The sequence below is a fragment of the Diabrotica undecimpunctata genome, chromosome 7 (genome assembly GCF_040954645.1).
Source record: "Diabrotica undecimpunctata isolate CICGRU chromosome 7, icDiaUnde3, whole genome shotgun sequence".
NCBI lineage: Eukaryota > Metazoa > Arthropoda > Insecta > Coleoptera > Chrysomelidae > Diabrotica > Diabrotica undecimpunctata.
In genome coordinates, this window is record NC_092809.1 from 52700662 (window position 1) to 52723109 (window position 22448).

At 32.4% G+C, this 22448-nt stretch overlaps 1 protein-coding gene across 1 annotated transcript; it reads right to left on the reverse strand.

Moving 5' to 3' along the window:
* LOC140445352 (uncharacterized) lies at positions 1-17999 on the reverse strand. Its single transcript, XM_072537328.1, has 3 exons — positions 17800-17999; positions 4289-4394; positions 1-250 (listed from the first exon to the last, which is right to left on the reverse strand). The coding sequence occupies exons 1-3, from the start codon at positions 17925-17927 to the stop codon at positions 65-67; spliced, it is 420 nt and encodes a 139-aa protein (XP_072393429.1). The 5' UTR covers positions 17928-17999; the 3' UTR covers positions 1-64.
* Positions 18000-22448: the final 4449 nt, after the last annotated feature.

Genomic DNA, 22448 nt, shown 5'->3' on the forward strand with positions numbered 1-22448 from the left:
TTAAAGAAAATGTATTTATTTCGAAAATTACTTGGATATTAAAAAATTTGTAAAAAATGTACATTTATTTTAACTGAGGTGCTTGCGTCGTTGTTGTGCCAGCAGTGGTAGTAGGTGTTTGTCTGTACACTTCAATTCTATAATGAAGAGATTCCAAGAATCCTGGGTTGATGGTTATTTCAACAAATGGAGAACCTACACCTCCTGATCCAATAACTGGTTCAGATGAACTCTTCTTTTTATCAACGATCTGAAAATAAAAAAAATACATTGTTTAGCGCTAATTTATATTTATCTTCTATTCAAACATCATATCGACAAAAATAAAGATGGATTTAAAAGACAAAAAGTGCATCTTTCGGATGCAGTTTTCATATTTTGCCGAGATTAACTCAGTTTTTATAAAGATTTTAAACAAATAAACGTGGCGCGACTTTTCCTATTTTTTATGATTCTCGTGAGATCAATGAAATTCAACACTTTCATTGACCCTTCGTAGCAAAATTTACATTTTTAGAGATCAATCTTTAAAATCTATGACATGAAATTTCAATTTCTTTGAGAATTTTGTCGATTTTGTCAGTGACACCTTTGATGTAAGGAAGAAGTTGTGGCAACAAATATAAGGGGTTTTTAAATATGAATAAAAAACGCATAATGTAATGTTTAACATTACAAACGATTGCACGTCACGGGAAATGCCTTAAAGAAGACGGGTTTGAGTGTAATTTATAGCAGAAGTTTGGTTCTTTTGAAAAACGTACTAGTGTAATTAAAAAAATGTTTATACTGTTTTAGATCGTTTGTTATGTGAAAGTTTAAATCCAGCGTTTTTTAAGCATAGTTTAAATGCCTCACATTTGTTGGCAAAATTCAAAACTAAAATTTCATGCTTTAAGTATGGAAGGTTAGGCTCTATTAATTAAAACTTCAGAATGGCTAGTTATAGATTGTATTGATCTCATAAGAATCATAAAAAATGGTAAAAGTCGCGCCACGTTTATTTATTTAACGCCTTTAAAAAAATCTGAGTCTGTTTGCGGCTAAATACAAAAATTGCATACGAAAGCTAAACTCTTTACTTAAATCGCACTAAATCGCATATTGATTTTTGTCGATGGGACACTTGAATCAAAAGGTATCGATTTTATTGAACATTGATTTCGCGCGCGTAACTGACGTTTAAAATCGACGGTCGCTTCAAGCGTTGTTTGTGAGAGACCGGTTCATCCTACAAAAAAATTGCTAATAAAAATTTTTGTTTACAAAAACATTTTTTTCTACGACGTACAGATTATTGGTAAGTCGATTTTTTTGCATTTTTACCCCCCTACGCGAGAGTTTTTTTCATTTTTTTTTTTGAGTACAAAAATTAATTTTTCTTGGTATAATTTTAGAGGCTTGGTGGCATTTTCGTCTCTGACGACTGGAGTAAAGGAATTTCACAAGATTGAACAAAAGACAGGACAAAAAAAAAAACAAAAATTAATAATAAAATGTACAAAAGACTAAAATCTGTCCTGTCCAAAATCAAATTACAAAACATACAGGTGAGATTAAAGAACTTCATTTATAAAGTACCTTGTAAAGAGAACAATATTTATCTGCAAGAAACATTAAGAATACTAAAGTATTAGAATAAATGAGCGCAAATCATACATTAAAAGCAGAGAATTTGACAGATCCCAGCTATGCAAGCATACTTGGTATAATAAATGGAGCGAAATGGAAAGATTGATTAACAATAATTATAAAAGAAACTGACAGCAAAAACTATGATATTGGACCACATTCATTCCTAAAGAAAGGTAATGCACCTGCGGTAATATGCAGATGGATAAGGGCATACCTGGAGAATAGGTCAGTAATGTCCACTCTGGGTAAAGCAACCATCAAAGCAAAAGTAGGGGGAGGCTGAAATCTGCCCACAGAAGGCTTTTATTGTTTATGATATGCTGATGATAGAGCAATCATTGTCAGGGGCAGGTTTGCTCAGGTGATATCTGAGAGAATGCAAGCAGCCCTAAATATATTTGACAACTGGTGTAAATAAGAAAGACTAATAGTCAATGCTCAGAAAACACAAATCGTCAACGTCACCAAAAAAAAACACTACTACAAAGCCTAAAACCACAGGTGCTGGGAAGAACAGAGATTTCATTTGCCAAAGAAACAAAATACCTTGGGGTATATTTTGATCATAGGCTTACATGGAATACTCACATTCTGAAAACCACACAGAAAGCTACTATGTCCCTGGGCAGATGTAGAAGAATGTGCGGTAAGAATTGGGGACTTAACCCCAAAATGACTCCATAATTATACACAAGGGTTATTAGACCCATCATAACCTAGGGCTCGGTGACGTGGTGGACAAAGAAGCAGCAAGTGGGAGCAATAAGGCTGCTAGGTAATACACAAAGGCTAGCATGCGTGTGTATTACGGGGGCCTTAAGAACAACTCCTCCTGCATCGTTGGAATTCCTGCAGAATCTACCACCACTTCATATCTTTATACAGGGCGAAGCTAGATCAGTGATGCACAGATTAATTCATAGTCAGCGATATATAAGCCAGATGCATGGTACTGACATCAGAAAGCTAATCGAGGAGCTATTAAGAGCTATTAAGAGCTAATAAGTTTACTATTAAGATACCAGGCAGAGAAGACTGGAATAAAGGTGTACCCATACAAGCTTCTGCTACCTGATACACGGATGGCTTAAAAACCTCGGAGGATGTGGGAGCCGGCATAGTAGAGGCAAATCAAGGGATACATTTCCCGGTAAGTCTATCTAAGGATGTGACAGTTTTACAGGCGGAGATAACGGCAATCTATCACTGCATGGAAGAAATAGAAAGGCAGGAAAGAACGTTCTATTCAGTTGCCATCTTCACAGATAGTCAGGCAGCGCTTAAGGCACTCAATTCTGTAGAGGTCAATTCTAATCTAGTATGGGATTACGTGTGTGCTCTAAATAAACTAGGAGACCGTAGCAAGGTTACGGTAGCCTGGGTATCGGGGACGAGGGTCCTAAGAGCAATGAAAAAGCAGATGAAATGGCCAAAAAAAAATGCTCATCAATTCTTCCTCCTATGCCGTCCTCATTAACGGAGGTTGGCGATCACATTTTTAAAAGTTTCTCTGTCTTTTGCAACGTGGGATAATTCGTCTACAGTCATGTTTGTCCAGTCTCGAATATTTCGCAGCCATGACTTCCTCTTTCTACCTATTCCCTTTTTGCCATCTACTCTACCTTGCATGATGACCTGCAGAAGACTATATTTATTATTTCTCAGTATGTGTCCAAGGTATGCAGTCTTGCTTATCAATGCCATTCATTAAACCGGAACCCTTCTGCGGAGTTCCAAAGTCAGTAACAAGAACGTTTACAAGAAAATGGATGACTCACAAATCTGTGGAATGGTGGAGGAATTTACCAGGACAAAGACAGGCGAAACAGTTCATTACAGAACATTTGCCAAAATTTACGGCAGACCTAATAAGCAAAGACAGGAAAACTGTAAAAGCCATAGTAGGTCTTCTAACAAGGCACTGTAAGCTGAATAGGCACTTGAAGCTGATGAAATTATCAGATGATGACCTGTGTAGATTCTGTCACCTCGAAGAAGTAACAGCAAAGCACATTTTATGTCAGTGTGACAGTCTGGCAAATGTGCGGTTCTTTGCATTAGGAGAAGAAAATCCACCGACAAATAGCTACATGGAAGGTACAGTCTCGAAGCTACTAGACTTTATAAAAAGAATCAGGTTAGATAATGTTATCTAGGACTAGAGGACCACAATAGATCTGAAAAGGTCGCAGTGGAATAGGCCTAAAGGTCCCTCTCTAAATCTAATCTAACCTAATCTAATCTAAGGTATTGTACAGCAAAATATGAAAATCAAAAAAGCAATTTCCATCTTACTACATGAAGAAAAATTTGTAGAAAGTACAATAATATCGAAGGCTTTGGTTACCAATATCGAAAGAATAAGTCAGCTATAAGAATATACCAACACATTATCTATTATTAACTACATAAGTACAGATAAATCAGAATTTGATGTCAATCTGAAGGTACATCACCCACAGAATTTTTATCAAAATATAGCCATTTGCCATATTTTCCTAATTCTCGTTAAAATTAATTTAGAATAAAAAGCTTAAAAAGAAAAATGAAAAATGTAAACTGTGTTGACTTGTATTCTTAGTTTCCTCTACAAACAAATACATACACAATTGGTTAATAAATAATTTAAATATAATTTGAACACTTTACTTACCAATATGCATGAAATAGGCGTTTCTAACATTCCTATATCTGGTATTCTTATATTGATAGATTCGAAGAGACCTGATGAAATGTCATTATCGGATACTAATGTTCCTCTAAAATAATAAAATAATTTTTATTATTAATTATAAATTTAATAGTATTACAATAATCATACAATAATTACGTAGAAAAAAGATAGGGAACACATAAAAAACTGCAGACATTTTATCTCTCAATTATCTTAACTTCCTCATTTTACCTATTATTTTTTAGGTTAATATGTGCGATGGTTCTCGAACTAAACATATAATAAATTAAACAATTTTTATAATGCTGTCATCAAAATTCTTTGTTCAGGAACATAACAATGCTCATATCCAGTAGCGGATTGGAGACAGCAATAGAAAGTTACTCTTCGCAACGTCAGCCCCGTTGCAGAACTTATGCAAAGGCCAATACTCAAACAGATCAAAATATCCAGATATACCATAAATGAATTGCCATACATAGTACTTGATGCAGAGTACTTCGACGAAAACATATCCAAACGCGTGGAAAACCATAGCCAACCATCAGTGAGTTCCTTATTTACCCACGGGATCAATGATGATTCTTAGTGTAATGTTGATCGTCATTATGTGAAAAATAGTAAGATATCTTCAAAACTCCAAAACAGCCAAAAATGAGTATATAAATTTTTTTCCATTAAACCTCATCCAGCTCCTCGAAGACATATCCTAACACAACCAAATTCAACTAAACTCTTGAAACAGTCCCACCTAGATCTTCTTTTAATAAGATTTCATGTGAGTAGATAGTATCTCGGAATTATTAAATCTAACTGTTGGAGCTATACTATATCTGATATGTGTTTAAAAATATCAGAACTGGGTGCGAATAAGTAACCTGGTCCTGATGGATTGGCTCCCAGCTTTCTCACGAATTGTTGTTTTATATTTTCAAGACCCCTTTTTAATCTATCCTTAAATAAGGGTGAATTTCCAGAATGCTGGAAAAATTGTTTGTTAACACTTATTTTTAAAGCGGTAGATAATTAATTGGTGAATAATTACAATCCCATTAGTATAATTGGTGTAATACCAAAGATATTTGAATGTTTTGTGTGTGACTATCTTAAAGCTTTCCTTAATAACAGCTATTAGAGTAACAATTTGGATTTGGGAATAGCAGATCAACCCAATGTAATATACTTGTGTTCGTGGACTTCCTGAGGAAGGCCTAGGAGAGGAGCTGTAGTGTACATGCACTATACACCGATTTCTCCAAGGCCTTTGATCGAGTCAACCATATTATTTTTTAATTTAAACTTAAGAAAATGGATGTTGATGGTCCACATCTCAGATGGCTAAAAACATACTTGATTAACAGAGTTTACATGGAGCGTTTTGCGAATTTTGTTTTCAGTGAGATTAAGGTTCATTCAGGAGTACCCCAGTGTTTTCATTTGAAGTCTCCGTTATTTACCATATTCATCGATATACACCACTGTTTCCAGCACAGTTCACATCTTCTTTTTGCGGACGATCTAAAATTTTACCTAGTTATCAATAATACAGAATTGTGTTAATCTTCAACAGGATCTTGATTGGTAGAGTGAGTGGTGTGTGTTGAGTTATCGAAATTTGTGATGTGGGATCTAATTTAGACTCTAAACTTTTATTTGAATCGCATTATATGCCAATAATTTCCAAGTCTTAAGAAATACATGAATTTATACAAAGATGCATTCAGAAGATTGAAGCAATTAAAGTACTAAATTGTTTGTTAGTTAGACCTCATCTAGGGCATTGTTTTTATGTATGCTCTCTATCTTATAATTTTGGCACATCAAAAATCGAGACAGTCCAACAGAAGTTCTTAAAATGTGTAACATATAAGCAAGGTATACCTTTTGAAATAAATCAAGTAAATTATATTTCAATTAAAATCCAACTTATATTCTATCATTGTATGACCGACAATTAATTATGCAAATATGCTCTATAGTATAGTATAATTAATTCTACAAACTTGTGTCTTCAGCTATTTGAGCAGGTTGGTCTGCATGCACCTCTCCCTAGAACACGATTAAACCAAACTTTTTATGTTCCTTTTCATAGAACCAACTACGCATATAGAAATCTTTTATCTTGAGCACTAAGATGGGCAAATATTCACCCAGACCTAGATTTTTTGCATCGAGGGCCGAATTCATTTTTGGTCTTAGGCGTGTGTTTATTTAAGTGGCTGTGGAATAGATAGTCATCATGTTGATATGTAAAACTAAATTACACAAATAAGTTTGTGATATTTATATTTTATTTTGTTTTGTGTATTTTTAATTAGTACACATATACATTGGAAGTTTTTTAGATAGGTATATATTGAATATTCTTTTAAATAAGTATATGGGAATATAACTATTGTAAACTTTGTTAATCTTATTGGACAGCAACCCGTTAAAAATAAATAAATAAATATGTAGTTGTATGTTAGTTGATACAAATTGCCATGATGGTCGCCAACATCCGAAACGGATAGGCACTACAAGAAGAAGACGTTAGTGTTATGTATCATTTAGTTAAGTGTTATAATTTTTATGTAAGTATATAAATATAATATGTTATATTATGTATATTTAGATATTTTCCATTTGTTGTCTGGTTTTAATTATATAGTGAGTAGTCAAGTCACTTAATATACGCAGATGACCTTATTTTATATTGTCAGGGAAAAAGTACAATTGTCACATGCAACGTGCTCCAGACCGCTGTAAATCAACGTAACGAATCGTCCAAAAAAACCGGATTACCTCTTTCAACCACTTAATCGAAATTAATACGGTTTAGCAAATGACCCTGCAGCCAAAGTCCAATTATCACCCTTAATGGAACTTAATTACAACTAGTTACTCATCACAAAATACTTGGTTTAACGTTTGACAGTAGGCTAACTTGAAAACAGCATATTAGTGTAGTAAAGAGCAGTGTAATGAAGAGGACCAATACATCTTACTTAATATTTAAAGAGCTTTAATTCGCTTAAAACTGGACTTTGGCAGCTTCATATACATGTCTGCATCAAAATCTGACTTAAAGCTGCTGAACGCTGTGCATAACACTTCTAATCGTCTTTACTAAGACGTTTTCAAATCTAGTCTCATAGACGCGAGACTTTACTGCGAGGCTAATGAGCCACCTCTTGGGATTTGACGAGAGTATCTTCTTTAATTTTATTTTGCTTCCGTATCCGCAAATCCATCCAATCCAGTCTACCATTTGTATACTCCAACATCGCCTCCAGAGATGCCGCAAAGGATTCAATCAATAATCGACATCCAGAAATTAACTCTTTGAAAAAACCATCGACCTTACTAAAACACATACCTTCCCAATCCCGGATACTCCGCCTTGGAATAGACCAATCCCACATTCAATCACTTCTCTATTAGAACACAGTAAACATGAAACCTCAAGCCTTCCGCCAAAGCAACACTTCTAAGAAATCATAAGCAAGAACCAATTCCAAAAAATTCTGTAAACAGATGCCTGCAAAAACGAAGCAGGCGTTAGATGTGCCGTTACTACATATGGTGAAATAAGAAAATCATCTTTTTCACCAAATTTATGCAGCGTGTACACTGGAGAACTTTATCCGATACTAGAAGCTTTTAAAGAACTAAAAACATATGATAAAAACCAAGCAATATGCACAGGCTTCCTGTCGTCACTACACTGGATAAAAAGTCTACACTCTCAGCATCCCTTAGTTCAAGAAGTCCATAGAAGTTACAGTGCACTCAATTTCCAAGGTATAAATGTAACGATCATCTGGCTACCATCCCATATCAACATCCGCGGTAAGGAAAAAGCAGACCAAGCAGCCAAGCAAGCTTCTTGTGTAAACAGTTAATCCTCAAAAGCCCAACATATTTAAATCCGTAATGACCTAAAGCAAATATTTAAGCAACAACAGTATCACATCTGGCAAACTTACTGGAACACCATCAAGCGTGTATTACATGATATCCGGCAGACTGTTGAAAAATTTGGACTTCCAACAATCTCTAGGAAAGAAAAAGCTGTCATCCGAAGATTAAGAATAGGACATACCCGATTCACACATAAATACTTAATGAAGGCCGAGCCGAAGCCCAATTGCCAAATCTGCTCAAGTTTATTAACTGTGAAACACATTGCCAAATCTGCTCAAGTGTATTAACTGTGAAACACATCCGGATCGAGTCTCCCCGGTACGCAAAACACAGAGTGCAACATAAACTTAACTCAAATATTTCAAAGACATTCAGTTGTTCAACAGAATATGATCCCTTGTTTTCCATGTACTTTACCATTAACTTATAACTTAGTGATAAAACTGTTTTATTATTTTAGTCATAGGTTCTAAGCTTATAGATTAACTGTTGAAATTAGTAGCATGTGCCGTTTGTAATTATTGTTCACAATACATATTGTTTGTGTCAATGGTCATTCCAGCCGAGACACATTAATTTAAATAGAAAAAAATTATATAGCGGCCAATATGTTTAATTACAAATTAAACTCCTTAATTTGTTATCTCACATTATTCTTAACTTCCTAAGTTTACCTAAATATTTGTAATAGATATCTATATTTGAATTTCTCTATGAGATTATTTTCCTTTCGATAAAATTTGATTATTTGCAAAATACTATAACAACAATTTCATAATGTGTACGTAAGCATTTTGAAACAAAGGTACAAGGTGTTCCCTTTTTGATGAATTGTTGTTTTATATCCTGAGCTGATAATTGGGGTTACACTGTTTTGTGTACGTAGCTTATCAGAATTTGTAAGTACCTTAGTCAATATGTTTAGTCATTTTTGAGCTACGTTTAGTGTTCCTATTTTAAACTACAATTTAATCATTTTTTCCACAATATTCGACTGCATCTTATTTCACATCGTCCAAAGAGAAGTACGGTCATAAAGCATTTGAATTATACATTTAAAATAATGTTTAAATATGTAAAAAATGATCTTAAAAAATACGGTTTACCTTTCTTATAGAATTTATCGACTTTAAGAAAGCTTATGATAGGCTAGATATCTCTAAAAACCAAAGTTATGTAAAAAGAATATATCAACAGGAATATCTACTTGATACTGTTTTATACGTATTTCAGCCTTTTTGTCTTCGTTAGATACAGATTACTTGCAGACAAAAGAAAAAACATATCCGTTTGTATATTGGTAGTTAATACAAATCTTTTAATCTGTATGAGACCAAATAGAGGAAGTTAAAACTATTTTACCGACATCAGCAAGAAGTGTGTGATAAAATAGTGGCGATGCAATTATAGCATGGCTGACTTCTCTGCAACTCTATTTACACAGCATAGCAATTAAATTATGTGTTATGTAACAGAGACCTAAAATTGGCATTGAGGATTTGCCTACTTTGCTGCTACGTGTTGTCGGTCTTACTTTATGGTGTCGAGTCCTGGACTGTAAATAAAATCGATCTAAATCGCCTTAAGGCTTTCGAAATGTGGTGCTATAGAAGAATTTTAAAAGTTTTCTGGGTGGAGAAGATTCAAAACTCCACAATACTAGAACGTCTCAGCAAGACTACTGAGATCATAAAAAGTATCAATCAGAGAAAGGTGGAGTATTTCGGACATGTAAAAAGAGGTCCTAAATATAGGTTGCTACAGAATATCATGCAAGGCAAAATAGTAGGCAAACGCAGTCCAGAACGAAGAAGAACCTCATGGTTGAAGAACTTGCGAGATTGGTATGGTGTTGATACAAGCATGCTATTTAGGGTGGCAGTGAATAAAATTAAGATAGCTATGATGGTAACCAACGTTCTGAAAGGACATGGTACATGAAGAAGAAGATGTAGAACGTTCATTTTCAATGTACAAATTATTTTAAGTGATCGACGACATAGTTTTAAAACTGAAAATATCGAAAAGCATTTAATTGTAGCTAGTAATGATAAAATTTTAAGTGCTTACAATGCTTTATTATTAATTAACAATTATTTAGTTATTAATTCATTATGTTACCAACGTTATATTGTGTAAATATATTTAGTTTAAGTTAAGAAATTAATTCACTTTGTATAATAAATAATCAGTTTTTGCCTATATGTTAAGATTTCTGCCTTTTTTAATAAAATGTTTGCCTTTGTAGGTGGTATTTTCTTTAATATTTGTTGCCTATAAATCCAATCTCTGATGATCAAACAGAATATAAAAAAAAAACTATCAGAAAAATATAAAACGAACAAAATTCATAGTGAGAATGTTTATAAAAAATGTAGAACAGAAAAAAAAAAGCAAACGCCACTGACTCAATATATTATCGTGGGTCATACAGTTTTTGGTGCTCTTTTATATAGTACAACTTACTAAGTCAGAATGGTTTATTGTCATTGGTAAATTTCCATTGATAAATAGCATTAAGTCAGTTTTTTTACTATTTGTACAACCAAATAGCATTAAGAGGACTTAATTATTATTTCCATTTCATTGTCATATATTTTGTACAGCTAAAATGCATTAAGTCGAATTAATGTGTTTTTTTGTGAGACGACTATATTAAAGAATTTGCACTTACTCTGACTTAGTGACATTTCCCTGGAAACCTTACCTACAAGACTGTTATTTTAGTTGAATGCGTTCTTACAGCGTTAATAGTTTAATCTATTTTTTTGGTAATTAAACATTTTTTTGGTAATTAATTCAAAAATGGAAGAAAGAAAAGTAATAAAAAGTAGAACGGAAACAATATTGGAAATGTGTGGTGTATAGCAACCTGGGTCAAGTAGGTATTTGCATTATTTACTCAACTAGATGTAAAATAAAATAGTCTAAGGATTTTTCAGGTTATAATCGACTATGTTATCCATTTCAAAATACGTGCAACATGTTACTATCTTGTATTACTATTATAATGTAATATTACTATTATAATATAATAGTAATATTAATATTTTTTAGTTTGGTTTTTGAAACTAAAAATAACTTTTAAAATTGTTTTGTAGTTTTTACAAGATTTCAATAATAATACTATCTTGCGTTGTATATTACTGGCGTGTAAGTAGTAAATGCTGTAACCTAGGATAATATAATTACTTACTTTTTTATTGAATTTGATCATATTCGTAATAATTTTAACTACTTTAACAAAACAATAGTTTAAATGTTTTTTTTTTATTTCGAAAAATATGTGTCTCGACAGCTAATGGTCATTGACACAGGTACAATTTACATTCATGTTTACAAGGTTAATACTTTACATTGGGTACAAATTAGTTACAATACATTTGTTATAATACATTTTGTTTTATATTAAATTGTATAACTTTGTGTTTTTTAAAAAGCTTAATACATTTTCATAGTTGCTGCTGTTTGAGATAAGTATGTCTTTTAGGTTGTTACCAAGATTGTATTTTCTTCTGGCCGCTAGGTAGTGTTGACAGTCAAGAAGTACATGTGTTACGGAAGTCGTGCTGTTGCAGTACTGGCACAAAATCTGATTACTGGAATTCATTAGGTGTCTATGTGTAAGGCGTGTGTGCCCTATTCTCAATCTTCGAATGATAGATTTGTCCTTTCTTTTCATTGGTGGGAGTTGGTGGTAGAAAATGTTTGGTTGTAGAACGCTTAACTTGGTATTGCTTCTTTTCCAATCATCATTCCAAAGGTCCATTATTTTATGTTTGATTATTCTTTTTAAATCTGACGATATTTGAATGTCTGTTGTTACGTTAAGAGAACATGCTTGTTTTGCTGCTTGATCGGCTTTTTCGTTACCTGGAATACCAACGTGTGATGGAACCCACAATATTGTTACTGTAAATCCATTAGTTTAAAGGCGATTACATAGACTCTGGATTTCTTGAACTATTGGGTGGATAGAATGTACGTTTCTTATGGACTGCATGGAGGACAGAGAGTCCGTACAGATTACTATAGTTTTATCATCGTTGAGTGGAGTTTTCACCGCTTGTAGTATTCCATATAGTTCAGCAGTATAAATACTGCAATTGCTGGAGAATCGAAACAAGTTGACGGTGGTTGTAGTCGTTGTAACAGCACAGCCAACACCTTCTTCAGTCTTAGATGCATCTAAGTAAAGGATCTTATCGAAGTTGCATTGATGTAGTATTTCATAGAATCTTTGTTTGATAACGGAAGGTGATATTTCATTCTTATTATATTTGGATAATTCGATATTGAAATTTGGAAGTTTACATATCCATGGAGGAGTTTGAGGGAAAGTGAAAGGGCTGGTCGACAATAGATTGATATCTAAATAAGGAATTAACATCTGTATAGTGGACGGTACCATTCTAGGATTATTAGTAACTGGTAATTGTCTATTACAGATGAGGTTTCTTGTGGGATTTGTGGGATTTCCTAGATTCTCCAGAGTGGCTGAAACTCTAGCGAAATAGAGCAGTAGAAGTTGTTGTCGCCTTAGATGAAGCGAGGGTTCGAAACATTCTACATGAATGCTTTCCACCGGACTGGATCGGAATGCTCCTAAACAGAGTCGAAGGGAAGTATTTTGGACTACATTTAGTGAAGGTAGTCGTGAGTTACATGATGACATGTAGAGAACACTACCATAGTCAAGTTTGGAGCGAATAAGAGCTCGATATATTTTTAGTAGTGTTTCCTCATCGGCTCCTCAACTATAATGAGCTAGTGATTTAAGAAGATTCATTCTTTGAAGGCAGCTACCCTTAAGTTCTCGAATGTGTGGTCTCCAGGAAAGTTTTTTTATCGAAAATAATGCCAAGAAGCTTTATTTGATCTACTACTTGGAGAAAATTTCCATTCAGAGTAATGGTTGGAGATTGCGTGTTTTGTCTTCTGGTAAAATAAATAACTTTGGATTTGGATGGAGAGAAGTTAAGGCCGGATTGACTGGCCCAGTTGTTTATTTTACTTAGCGTGTTTTGTAGTAAAATTTTTGTGCTGGATGTGACCTTTCCATGACAGAATAATAATATGTCGTCAGCATATATTCTGTATTACACAGGGTCGTTTATGAATGAACTGATATCGTTAATACTAAGGAGAAATAGTGTGCTGCTTAGGACAGACCCTTGTGGGACACCGTTTGTGGTTGTGTGCTGTGAGGAAGTTTTGCCATTAGTAATTACTTTAAAGGATCGCTCTGTGAGAAATTTTTTTATAAACGAATATATATTACCGGATAACTTGTTCTGGTTTAGTTTGTTTAGTATTACAGAAATAGGTATGGACTCAAAAGCGCTTTCGATGTCAAGGGAGATTGCAATGACTTCATTTTTGTTAGATAGCGCAGTCGCAATTGTTGATTGCAGAAGTATAATATTGTCCATGGTGCGCCGATTTGGTCTGAAGCCTGATTGAAATTGTTCGAGGATTTTATTTTGTTCAAGGTACCAATGTAATCTTTTATTTTTTATAGAAGTTTACATAATGTAGAGGTGAGAGACATTGGCTAGTATGAGTTTAGCGTGTCTAGGGATTGATCGCCTTTTTTGATAGGAATCGTTATGGATTATTTCCATAGTGATGGGAATTTTTGGGAAGACCAAATGTTGTTGACCAGTTGGAGTATTTTCTCGTATGTATTTTGCTGAAGGTTTTTTCAAAAGATAGAGGGAATATCGTCAGGGCCTGCAGCTTAGCTTTTTGTCGAAAAAAGGCCATCATTTAGTTCTTGGAAACTAAAAGGTATATTAATGGGATGATTAGTATTGGAAGTTTTGTGAGTAGCATTAATTTCGTTATGTGGATTAGTAGGATTATTTGATTTATTGAGAAAGTGTTGGGAAAGCATATCACTGATTTGTTGGTCATCTGTAATTATTTTGTCTTGAATGGTGGGAGCTGGAATTTTGTATGATGTGTAATGTCCTTTCATTCTCTTTATTTTTGACCATACTTGAGTCGGTGGGGTATCTTTTGTAATAGAGCTGGTAAAATGATTCCATGAATTTTGTTTACTGTTTTTTATTATGCGGTAAACGTCTATTCCAGTTATATTTAGGCGCATTTTGCACATGACCTTAATGAAGCCTAATAAGTATGTCTTAACCAAATCAAGACTTAAATTTTTGATGTGTTTCTGTTTAATTCAACTTTACGATTACGCTGTAGCTCTATTAATAATTTTTAAGTTTATTTTATTGTATTTTTCAAAGATTATTTGGTAAAATTTTTGTATTATTGTTTCAGATCTTCTGGATGAGTCCGAAGGCAGATACGATTGTGTAGATTTGATTTAGTTATTACAATATAATGAATATTGATGAATCCTTCTCTGGAAATAATATAAATGCTACAACTTAAGATAGCTATCCTGTTCCTGTAATAATTGAAAATTCTGCAGGCATTCAAGAAAACATTAATGACATACAAGGTAAACAAGTTATAGATACTGTAGCTATAAATATTACCGATTGAAGATGTACGTTCAAGCCACTCTGATAATAATATCGTTATATTACAAAATGAGCCGACTGTGTGTGCTATTAAAAATGTTGTCTATATCAGTCTATATGTTGTCTATAAATAAAGAAAATAATTCATCAAATATGAATGAAAACAACAATGAACATGCTAACTGTTCAGGATTCTCGTTGCACGATGACTCAAAATGATATTGATTTTGTACCAGGTTTATCTTCATCTGATTATGATAGCAATTTACAACATAAAAGAAAGTGTATAGAACTCCTTGCAAGTTGCCAGTCTACTGAAAGTGAGTGTTCGGAAATTATTGAGGTTAATTCTGATCTTAGTACTTGTCCTAGTCCAAATAATGTTGTTCACCCAAGTAACAATGACTTCAGCTAGGAGGTGGGAGAAAAGTTGTCCACAGAACTGGAAGGAAAACAAAAAAAAAACAAGATAGAAATAATTGCAGTCCATATAAGGATTACAAGGGCGTTGCAAAGAAAGCAAAATGTCCACTACCAGTTAAATGCACAAATTGTTCATTTAAAGACTTAAGTTTACATAAGAAGATAGAAAAAATATTTGTGGGTATTGTCAACATTTCAAAGAAAGAAATATTTCATTCTTATAAATGCAGACTGTAACGAACCTGTACCTCGGAGACCACGTAAAAGTGGTGCTCTGTGGAGAAAAAATTCAGTCATATTATTTTGTAAAAAATAATAAAAGGTTGCGTGTGTGCATGAATTTCTTTATGAAAACGCTCTCAATTTTTAATAGAGTTATTTTTCATGCTATTTCTATGAGAGATAAATTGAGTAATTTCTCTGGACAGGACAATAGAGGCAGAATAAAACATATTAAAGAGCATATTAAATCATTTCCTGTAATGTAGAGCCATTACTTTGGACAATCAACAAAAAGAAAGTATCTAGATTCAGGATTATCTATAAACAAAATGTACTTTTCGTACAAAGAGCAATGTCAAAAAAAAAAACGAAACTGCTGTATCAAGCGCGATCACTTATTGCAGAATATTCTGTGAATACTACAATTATTCGTTTTTCTATCCAAAGAAAGACCAATGTCTAACATGTAGTACTTTTAACGGCAGACGGGCAGATGTAAAACAGTCATTGGAAGAAAATTATATTGCCCACCGAAAGCGACATGAAAAAACACAGAACGAAAAAGCTGCTGATAAAGAAATGGCTAACAGTGACAACAAGTATATGATGTCAGTTTCTTTCATACTCTTTGAGAAAACTAAATATGTATAGCTTAGCTATTTACGAAAATGGATCACCCAATCGTGGATTGTGTTATGTATGAAGTGAAGTTAATGGTAATCGTGGGAGTTGTGTAATTGGAACATGTTTATAGAAGTACATTTAGGAGTTGCCACAAAATATTAGAAACATTTCCTCGTACAGTAATACGTGTGGGGGTCAAAACCGTACTATTAATATTGCGGTTTCGTTTTTAAATTTGATACAAGTTACAAATTTGGAAACAATTGAACAAAAATATTTAGAAAGCGGACACTCATTTATAAAAGCAGATTCAATGCACAGTTCTATTGAAAGACAGAAACAATTTACGCCTGTATATTGTGTCACTGACTGGAAAAATATTTTTTAATTGGCTCGCTTACACCGCGTAAGAAATTAATCAAAGCCTGCATATGACACAACTGAACTTAATTATTATGACTTCGTCGAACTTAAAAAGTTGTCCACTGAATACAAAATAAAAGCATCAATGAGGATAGGGACAAAGTTAATTGGATGAAAATAAAATGTTCGACGTATCAGAAGTCACTTCCAAACACAATTCGATATATATATATATATATATATATATATATATATATATATATATATATATATATACATATATATATATATATATATATATATATATACATATATATATATATATATATATATATATATATATATATATATATATATATATATATACGATTATTCGAGCAATTACTTTCGACTCAATGTTAGTGCAAGACAAGAAGGACGACGTGTGAAATCAAAGTATTATAAACCAGAAGATCTGCCAAAGCTATATACTGAAACACTGCGGAATAGTTCAAAGAAGAAAGCTGATTTGCTTACAATGTGTAAGAAGGAAGTAGTCCCAAACATTTTCCATCAGAGGTATGAATCTCTGCCAGCAATGGATAAGGATGACATCCATTTGCTTCCCGAATCAGATGTGCTTGATGATTGTGAATAGGAATATTTAAGTTGTAAAAAAATGTTGTAATTTAAATTAATATTATTGTAAATAAAAAAATTGTGTGTAATTGTTATCCAGATTTTTAAATTTGAATTATTTTTCTATCTTAACATAATAGGTATTTTTTAAATAAAATTACACAGTTCATGGAGATGTTAATACCTACACTTTATTGTTGCAATCCAATATTAAATTTTAATAAGTTAATATTACATTTTGAAGTGTACTTTTCGAATAAGCAAAAAAATAGAAAACATTTCCTCCCAAAACAGTGTTGGGAAAGTTCAAACTAGTGAAAGAAGTGTACGCATGCTGAACAAGAAACATTCTGGAAGAAAGCACTAAGTCAGGTATCTATGATTTAATTCTAATATTACAGTAATTTTTAAATAGTCTGTCTATGATTATAGTCTAAATTAACTCAGAAATATTTGAAGTTTATGCTAAGAGTATTTCAAAGAACTCATTATATCTGTATGAATTATCATAAGTGTTCAAACTTTCAAATCCATTTATATCAAAAGTTAAAATTTTAACTTATTGCCTTTTGGTTGCAATCCCACGTTATTATCTACTAATAGAAATACTGTGTAGATTTATACCTGAAAAAAAATATATAAACGAGTAGAATATGAGAAGATAGAAAGTATACGCCTTGGAAAAAACCAATCAAAAAAACTTTAAAACCTAAATCAAATAAGAAATCTGAGAATTCGATCACAAATAAACAAAAGCACGTAGATATTAGACTGGTATTAACCATTATATTCAATATTATTTAAATTTACTAAGAATAAAAAGTTTATACTTACGGATTTAGAGCATCAGGGCATGCTGTATAACTTCTACCTAATCCTTTATTACTGAGTAGAACACCGCTATGTACTTCATTTAAAGTAAAACACAGTAAAAGTGCAACAACGGCAAATTTAGTGTACATTTTTAAAATTTTATCAATTTCAGTTAATAAGAAATAATCAAAATTATGACACACCCAAAATTGTTTTCTGTTTATGTATATATAGAAAAAAGTGTCCTTCTGATCTACTTATTGATAAAGTCTGCTTTCTTAGAAATGGAACCAATTAGGTCAGCAGATTTTTTAATTGTTTTATTATCATGCAAATGACATAAATTTTATCAAATATTAAGAAGCGGTTCCTTTGTTTTCAATGGCAAAAATAAGATACTGAAAAAATTAAATTCTTTTAAAACATTGTTTTGCAACGAGGTACTTGAATTAATTATTTATGGATCAAGGATGTAGAAATTTATTTGGTGGTTTATATCGGTAGACAAGGTCTAGTAGTTTCCTGATTAGAAAGAAGTATAATTTACTGCCAGTTATTATTGGTTTCACTTTTATTTGGGAAAATATAGATAATCAGTAAACAGAAAATAAAGAATGAAAAAACAGAAGAAGAAGTTTGAACAGCTTTAGGAGGAACAGGAACAAGGTCGCTAACAGGTTTCTTTAATATAATTATGGAAGTGGGATCAATTCCAGACGAATGCAAAAGAAGAATATTGGTACCTTTATAGTTTACAGAAACTATCAAGGAAAAATAAATATAATATTGGAATACGAGAATTATCAAACGAGTTTTCAAAACAAAATGGAACTGGGTTGGTCATGCAGCTAGAGTGAAGTATGTCTACAGATTCTAAATACATAAAATTATTATTATTTTAAATTATTTTTCTATTCGGATTTATCACCCTTTTCGTAGTGATAACTTTATTGTTAAATGTACATTCTGGATCATATATTTTTTTCCTACAAAGTTTTAGAGAAAAAGATTCAAATCACTTAAAATCATTAAAATATTTAAAACTCTTAGTTTGTTTCTACTATTCTAGACTTCTCTCTTAATTACTTTCCGCGTGTTTTAATGCTTAATTAACAATGCTTTATCAGCATACACTAAACATGGATCGTTTTTCTGTAATCTGATTTAATTCTACTTTTATATTAAAATATCCGCGTTTTTCACATCTCTCGTAACACAAGTTCTTATTTCCTTACACATATCACTTATATGGTCATCCCGTGGATTACATTAAGTGTTCAAGATTAAGGGATACAAGACCTCTATAACATGCTTTCTAAAAATCTATAAACAAAATATGAACGTGTGTTTTCTTTTTTTTAGTATTTTTTTATTAACTACCTTATGATTAAATTTTTATCTGTTGTTGGTTAGCCTTGCATTAATATAAACTTATTTTCGGATATTTCGGTTTCTTCAAAAATCAGTATTAATTTCTATCTACTATATCTTCATGGTATGACTAAGTAGTTTTATAGCTTTAATGATAATTAAAGACATAATAAGAAGATTCATTGAACTAAAAAGAGAAGTTATGGTAGATAGAGGAAGTAAAGTAGAAAGATTAAAAATCATGAAAAAAGATATTGTTCTGAAGCTATTTTCTTGTGGCATTTTAAAGTAATTACTATTTAAATGGGAATAAGCCACAAATTAAAGGTTAATGTACGTTTATTGACGTTTCAATTTCCACTTCGGAAATCGTTCTCAAAATACAAACATTAGTAAATTAAACAAATTTTGTTTTTTTGTTACTTAGTGAAAAATTATTCTAATAATTTAATTTTATCCGACTCATCTATATTGACAATTCAGACATACATTATACATTTTAAAGTAGACGACTTTAAAATGATATTGCCAATATTGTTGAGTTGCGTTCCTGGGATGACTTTACTTATAATATAGTTCATTCGATTACATGAAATCAACTTTAACTTGAGAATATCCGTCAGAAACGATCATAGCATGTAATTCGTCTTTAAAAAGTAAAATACATGCCATGATGACAGTAAAATTCTCCTGTTAGTGATTCCATAAATATAATAAAATAACATAAAATCAAAGAAGCGGCTCTAATTATAATAATAATTATGCTAAATGAGACCAATTGTGTCGATAATTCCTCGGCAGAATGTAGTAGGATCTCGTTACCCATATTTAAAAATGAAGTTAATAAAAGGAAAATACCAGTATTGGTATAAAGAGGATACATAATTTATGTTTTTTAAATAACAAACATATAAAATCAGAATTTGGTGTTTATTGAAGGTAAACTAAATGCACGACCAAATACCTACCATGTCGGGATATTATTATGAGGTTTTTTTCCTGGTTTTTCCCTCATAATTTACTATGGAATCACTAACAGGAGAATTTTACTATCATCATGGCATGTATTTGTCTTTTTAAAGACGAATTACATGCTATGATCTTTTCTGACGGATATTCTCAAGTTAAAGTTGATTTCATGTAATCGAATGAACTATTTTATAAGTAAAGTCGTCCCAGGAACGCAACTCAACAATAGTGGCAATATCATTTTAAAGTCGTCAACTTTAAAATGTATGAAGTATGTCTGAATTGTCAATATAGATGAGTCAGATAAAATTAAATTATTAGAAAATTTTTTTACTAAGTAATAAAAAAAACAAAATTTGTTTAATTTACTAATGTCTGTATTTTGAGAACGATTTCCGATTTGGAAATTGAAACGTCAATAAACGTACCTTAACCTTTAATTGTGGCTTATTTCTATTTTTAAATAGTAATTACATGAAAAAAGAGCTGATGGGAGAAATGGTGACAAATGGAGATGTTGGAAAAAACTTTGCGAAAATATTGAAAAGCCTACAAAATATTTGTGTGGAATTTTAAACGGGTATTAGGATCGAGAAAAGCAGGAAGAAAATACTGACCAAAGCTCTTTTTACACAGAGAGAAGAAGTCAGCTTTACGTCACTCCAAGTGGAGACATACGTAACTGAATTCACGAGGAAAGAAGTGGCGGAAGCTGCCAAAACGCTCAAAGTAGGAAAAGTGCCTGGACCTGGTAGGGTAGCATCCGAGATAATAAAAATCGTCATTCAGGATTAAGTACAAGAGGTATACGATATTAAAAACATTCTGCTAAGAAGGGAAGATTTCACAGAAGATCTAAAACGGCAAAGATCATACTTATTCCGAAACCGAAAAAGAAATTAGAGAAGCCAGGGGCGTACAGACCTATATGACTAATAAATATCTTTAAGATTCTTGTGAAGACAAGGCTTTGGGTTCAGGAAAGGAAAATTTAATGTAGACATCATAATAAGGATTAAGCGAGAGATACCTATATGTATGAGCAGATGGATGGTGACTTCCTTCCTCGATGTAAAAAATGATTTTAATAGTACTAGCTGGAAAGTTATTGAGAGACTAGTAAACAACTTGAGGATATCTTCCTATGTAAAGAACTTAACCCGGAACTACTTCGCAAATAGATAAATCAACATTTCAAAATTTAACTCTATGAAGACCACGGCGGTAGTACCGCAGAGCTCCGTCCTTTTGTTATTGATTTCAAATGTTATGTACAATAAGATTTTGGAGGCCTACTGAAGGTACAATCGTCAAGGGTGTGAGGGCCCGAGACCACGTAGTTTTGGTCCTGGAGGGAGAAGAAATCCTAAGTACCAAAAGTATTAGATATGAAGCGAATTTTGGTGATCACGTTAAATACGTTGTTCGTATTTAATGCTGTTGTGCTGAGAAGGATTATACTCAACGTATGAGGACCAAGCACTGTGGACTGAAGAAAGTGGTCCGCTCTTTTGTACTATACGCGACACTTATATAGCATCAAGTGTTTAACATCAAGAAATATAGAAGGATGTTAGAGAAAGCCCAAAGAAATAACAATATCAAGGGTGACTATACAAGTGATAGCGGGTGGTGAAGGAACACATCCACATGGAGTGGTTAATATAGGGGAGCACTGTCTATTTAAGTGTAGAATACTCAACGAGGACAGAAACGATTTACATAGCAAGGTAGGTAGAGTAAGTACAAATACTATAATGCAGGTAGCAATGAGCGGAATAATAAGACAGTTACTCTAGTATTGCCTTGTCTTGAAGTATCTGGTGATACAGTGATTCAGTGTCTTGAATTGTCAGAAAGCAGGAGATATCAGAGAGGCATCTGCAGCCGCGGTAAGCAAGAGAGAGAGAGAGAGTAAAAAAGAGAGAGGGAAAATATCATCTTTCAGCTTTTACCAAACTCAGATTTTGCAGTTTACTTAATTCTTCAGAGCCTGAATTAGGTTAAACATAGTAGTTCGCCAATACGGATTAATCTGCTTTATGATCAAAACCAGTAATTATGGTAGTAATTACATATTATGTTTTTTCTTGTTTATTTATCTCTTCGTATTGGCTTTATTATAAAAGAAAAATAGATGACCGACTAAAAATTTATTTAGATTAAAAATTTACTTATTTAAATTAAAAATACATCAGGAAGCTATTATTAAAAAATTGTGCACATAAAACAACAAACATCAATATAATTCTAGTTTTGAAAAAAAAAGCTAAAATAAAAAATCTTAAAATTTTTAAAACAACTTACTACACACAAAGGTACATTGCACT

Coding starts and splice junctions, on each gene's coding strand:
- LOC140445352 (XM_072537328.1), bottom strand. CDS start 17,927: ATGTACACTAAATTTGCCGTTGTTGCACTTTTACTGTGTTTTACTTTA. Junction 4,395..17,799: donor TGCCCTGATGCTCTAAATCC/GTAAGTATAAAC, acceptor TTATTATTTTAG/AGGAACATTAGTATCCGATA. Junction 251..4,288: donor CGCCTATTTCATGCATATTG/GTAAGTAAAGTG, acceptor TTTTATTTTCAG/ATCGTTGATAAAAAGAAGAG.